Below are 5,558 nucleotides of genomic sequence, written 5' to 3' on the forward strand. Positions count from 1 at the left end.
TCAAGGAATTTATCATGGGAAGTTGATGTTCTGCCAATGCTACARCATTCAGTGGTTCACATGTGAARATTGGCAGCACCTTTGTAAGAAAAACAAGAGAGTACAAAGTGATGTCATCACTGCATCACAACAGTTTTTGTCAGTCAAAATTCTCAGATTTTGTCCCCCATGCACCACTACCCACTCCATCTAAATCAAGGTTTATCCATTGGATAACTACCTTTGGGCATTACCTTAACCGTAAAAAACAAGTGATTAGAAAGATTTAAGGGAAAAATGACTTTTTATCTTCTCCATAACCACCTTTGACATAGCCGGCTGTTTCCCCCATCCATTACCCGCCGGTTTCTCACTTCAAATCACATCTCCATTACCAAGGTTCACCAATCAAATCCCTTTCTCTCCTTAAACCACTCTCCATAAACCACTCTCACTAAACTAAACTATCACTCCACTTCTCCTCATTTTCGAAAACAATGGCACGGATGAAATGAGCTGCTGTCCGCGACCCACCACAACCGGTCCGGCGAAGTAACTGCCGACAGGCATGCACCTCCGCCTCGCGACCGACAGGGGAACCTGAAATGATTGACCTCGTTGCAAATAGTGCCTCGTTGTCGCCACCATCATCGCCATCACCGCCGAGACCACCGATTATCACGCCGTTAATCGCCGATTCCTCACCACCTCGGGCTAGACGAACGCCACGCCGGCCTCCGTCGCCTCCTCCACCTTCAATCGACTGCCTTCCTTCGCCTCCTCCACCTTCAATCGACTGCCTTCCTTCGCCTCCACCCACCTCCAATATCAAACCACCATTGCCGCCGGCCGTCGCAAGCCCTAATTTGGGCATTGAGGTAAATCTTAATACATGCCCTAATGAACCTATTGAGGGATTGATGACCTTCGACTCATCTGAGGAGGATAATTTTATACAACCAAACTCTCCATCCACTGTTTTAAGCCCAGCAAAGATGTATTTCTTGACCTGGTATGATCAACCCTGTGCACAAATGCTCGAAGCTACTGTGTTGGCTGGCTCTACACCTCACATTGTTGAGGATGAAGTTGTTGGGCTTGATAATGTTGAACTGCATAATAGGAACGATATATTTGACACCCCACACAGTGAGGCCGATTTAGAGGCTGATTTAGAGGCTGATGTAAGGAATTTGACTCCAATTCCTACTAAAAAGAGAAAATGATTGGGACGAATCTTTGCTACCCGCTCTAAGGCTGTGGATGGTCAGCCTATCAAAAAGAAACCGAGGTGCACTCCACCATCCATTCAGTTGAGGCACACAGCCTTCATGCCTCGAAAATCACCTCGAACGGCCACGGTTAGGCCTGATGATACAGCAGGCCCTTCTCGGGTGCGAGCCACACACAACATGTCAAACACTAGACCCATTCCTAGGCCACAACAGAAGTTCAATAGGTTTAGCACAGAAGTAGCACAGTTGAAGTTTGCAAAGATAAAAAATAAGAAGGTGTTGCCAGATAAAGGTTCGATAGGAGAAGTATCGAAGAGTTCAGTTTTATCCGGGACGCGATCAACCGACAAGGATGGCAAGTGCTTTGCCAGGTAAAAAGCTCTTTTAATTTGTCTTTGATTAGAGAGTTTTACGCTGAAGCTTGTGTCTTTAGCACCACAAAGATTAAGGTCCGGGGTGTTCGGGTGAGTATTTCGGCCAAAGCAATTAATAAGCTTTTAGGCCTTTCACCCCCGGCTGAGACTGATTTTGAGACGCTTTCTCAATTGGCCTCATTTGCCAAACTGGAGGAAATCGGTAGAGAGCTTGGGAAAGTTGGGACCGGATGGGATGTCCATAGTAACTACATGTTACGGACTTATAGGGCATCAAATTTAAAGCCTGATGCTAATGTTTGGATGAATTTCATTCGCTATTCTCTTAACCCAACTACTCATGATAGCTCCATTTCAGTTGAGAGAATCATGTTATTATACTGTGTGGTTACGGGTAGGACAATTAATGTGGGGGAAGTTGTTGAAAAGGCCATCCTATATTGTTCCAAAAGGAGACAAGGGAAGCTGTTTTTCCCAGGCCTGATTCACAAGTTGCTTATGCAAGCTGGTGTTCCCGAGTACATTGATGACTTAGTGATTAAGGAGTGTGAGGAGAAGTGGACAATTGATATGAAGGCTGTTTCAAGACTAAGAGAGAGGAGTGAGAGAGGAAGGGAATTGCCCGGTGTGACTAAGGCTATGGAGGAGCTTTTAGAGCAAAGCGGTAGTATGATGGACTTCTTGATAGAACAGAGGGCCGAGATGGTAGAAAGGTTAGAGAACATGCAGGCTGATTTGACAAACAGGTTAAAGGCAAGTGAAAAGAAGATGAAGAAGAGGTTTGAGAAGCTGAAAGAAGGCTTGGAGAATGGGGTAGCTGAAAAGATCAAGAGGATGCAGAAAAAGATCAATCGGTACAAGACGGAGACCAAGAGACTGAGGACAGAGATTGCATCCGTGGCTGCCCGGAGTACACAGCCTACTCCTTTGGAGTATGACAGATTCTACCACCTTACTTTAGCTTCATATTTTATATTTTTTTGAGTCGGGAATAGTTTTTATAATTTATAGTCTTATTTTTACGCATGATCATTTCAATTGAGGGCGGTTAAACACATGAGATCATAGCCTGAATAATTTTAGTGATGGTTTGTCATTTGATCATGGTACTTTGCTTTTGGCTAGAACTAGCAAAACTCTTTTTGGGAAAACACTTTGATCACACGACCACCATTAGGAAATGAGATAGGCCATCTTTTCTATACTCATACTAGCCACTTGCACCCTTTAAACACCATTTACCCCACAAAACGCCAATGCGGACATTGCCATATTCAAGTTTGGGGGAGGAGTTTACATAAGGACACAAAGTCAATACAAAAGAGCAAAGCTCTAAATTGATTCCTTATCACACATAGGGTGTTGAAAACACAACAAAAGTCCCATAAGGGCTATGTGTTTTAGAAAATGATATGAAATGGCACAACAAAAGTCTCATAGGGATTATGTGCAAACTCCAAACAAAAAAGGCCAAAAGGCCCAAAAATTTGAAAAATTTATATGTGGAGTATACAAGTGAAAAAGGCTATGAGAGAAAAGATACGCCAATGAGAGAAAACCCCTTTTAAGCCCTATTGATCCTAAAATGGTGATTGTTTTTGAACTTAACAAAGAAAAGGGAATGCCAGCCTATGGTTCATGCAAAGAACTTACTTTTAATTGACACTTCTTAGATTTATGAAAAGCTATGAACATCATGATGCTATAACTCTCTTTGGGAAGGCACTTAATSCCTTGATCATGCATTTTAGTTTATATTGAGTCTTTATATTTGTCTTTTGGTTGCTTGGGGACAAGCAATGGTTTAAGTTTGGGGGTATGATATGTGTTGAGAATTTAACACATAAAGCGCTATTTATACGTCTTTTTAATTATAATAATTTCTTTTCATTCCCACTTTGAGTCCTTTTCATTTATTTTTTTATACTTTTGTTATTATGAAGCTAAATATTGTGGTTGACTTGTTGGTATGTGTGAATGAAGCTAATTGAGAGTTTTTGTGAAAACAACAAATGCTGCAGCATTGGTGTAGCATCGACCTGATTCATGCAAGGCTTTTTGGAGGACTTAATGGATAAGACGCTGACTTTTTGAAGGTGGAGGACAGCTGTAAAAGCTGCATTTTTAGTGGAAAAATCGGTTGTTAGACTTTGGTTAAGACTATGTACTTTCTAGTTACACTTTTGTTAGTTTGTAACTTGTTTTTAGAAACCTTAGCCTACAAGTTCTTTATTTTGTCTTCTAGTGCCCATTTTTGAGTATAAATAGAGGGCTTGGGATGCCTTCTAATCCATCCTTCCATTCCTCCATCCCATTAATCCTCCATTTCCATCTTTTCTTCCATTGTCTTGCTTTTGTAAACCCTCTCCAAGGGTGTTTTTAATTAAGTGCTTTAAGTTCTTCATCTTTTTCTTTATTTACTTTCTCATCTTTTATTTTACGTCATTTATTTTCTCGTCTTTTATTTTATCGCTATTTACATTCCGTCATTTATTTTTCGTAATTTACATTCTCGTCATTTACATTTCTGTCATTTAATTTATCATCATTTACATTTCCGTCATTTATTTTATTGTTATTTACTTTACGCAATTTACGCTTATGTCTTTATTTTCCGTTATTTATTTTTTTACTTTCCGTTATGAGTAGCTAAGATTTTATAGCTTGGGTGTAAGACGGAAATGTGAGATTTTCAAACCAAATGAAAGTAGCTAAGTGTTTTCGAAAACGACGTTGTTTCATTCGAGTTTTTATAAAACCAAGCACACTTCTTGACGGGTTGATCACTTGAAAGTGTTAAAATGCGATGGACTTAGAGATAAGTCATCATTAAGCACGTCAACTTGGATGACATAAGAGGTAAACTTGAGAAAGTTGCCGACAAGTGTCATTTATGTTTTTCAAAACGTAACTCCCGACGGGTTGGTCACTTGTCAAAAGTGTCAAAGTGTGATAGATTCAGAGATGAACTATCAAGAACACGCCAACTCAAATGATATGGGAATCGAATCGAGAGAGTGATTTTTAACAAAGAGATTTGTTTATACATATATTTTGAAAACACCATTGTGTCACTATCCCCGGTCCGGACACCACATGGAGATATGGGTGGAAAGCTATAAGATAGTGAAATGGTGAAGTCCGAGAGGAATGCCTTCAAAATAGATGATGAAACTTAGTTTCAAAACACTGCTTGCTGTAGCATTGCTACAGCATTGGCTGCTGGAATTTGTGTTTGGGTCTCAGCTTAAGTCTTACACCCTTGCTTCTTTTATATATTCTGTATTCTGTTTTGGATCACCTTAAAATCAAAGAAAGGTCTTCAAAATCGCCATCTGAAATCATCTCTTTCATTGGACTCTAATCTAACTTTGGCTACAATCCCTGTGGACGATAATCCGGTACTTGTACCACTTATTACTTGGAAAGACAACGTTGGGCCGTATTGTATACTTGCTTTTCGGCTCAATTTTATTAAGTCTAAAGGTGTGAGATATCATCGACCAGGACTTAAGAGGTATTTTATGTGTCCTCCTTGTGATTTRGAAATTTGGTCAAATGAGATTGTGAGGGGGAGGGTGCATGGGCATGCACCGCCTCAAATCCCTATGCTTTTATTAAACTTACTATATATAGTAAGTAAAAGGGTACTGAAAAAGGTTTCTTGGAAAAACTTTGGAAAGTATGTTTAACAAAGATAAGGAAGAAGAGCATTCATTGAGGGCTCAAAAAATGTGAGCTTTTACAAAGTTTTGATATATATGAGTTATTATGCTTCATATAATTTACCAGATTCATGATGATATATTGGTATCAAACTAAGATTTTACCAAGGTTGTTACTAATTTTCATCACTCAATATGTTGTCCGGATTGGACTCTCATCGCCCAATGTGTTGTTCGGATTAGACCCTCATCGCTCAAGTATTGTCCTGATATGGTATTCATTGGTTCGGGTGGTATCTGGAAGA

The 5,558-nt window shown here is 39.9% G+C and overlaps 1 protein-coding gene across 1 annotated transcript; it reads right to left on the reverse strand.

The window, feature by feature from the left end:
- Positions 1-433: 433 nt before the first annotated feature.
- LOC112523849 (PE-PGRS family protein PE_PGRS61-like) lies at positions 434-853 on the reverse strand. Its single transcript, XM_025133523.1, has one exon. It carries the CDS (start codon positions 851-853, stop codon positions 434-436), a length of 420 nt encoding a protein of 139 aa, XP_024989291.1.
- Between the last annotated feature and the right edge of the window lie 4,705 nt (positions 854-5,558).

This window comes from Cynara cardunculus (assembly GCF_001531365.2).
Source record: "Cynara cardunculus var. scolymus isolate 2C chromosome LG 12, CcrdV1, whole genome shotgun sequence".
NCBI classification, from domain to species: Eukaryota; Viridiplantae; Streptophyta; class Magnoliopsida; order Asterales; family Asteraceae; genus Cynara; species Cynara cardunculus.

What these genes read in the sequence shown, in the direction of transcription:
- LOC112523849 (XM_025133523.1), bottom strand. Translation starts at nt 853, where the DNA reads ATGCCCAAATTAGGGCTTGCGACGGCCGGCGGCAATGGTGGTTTGATA.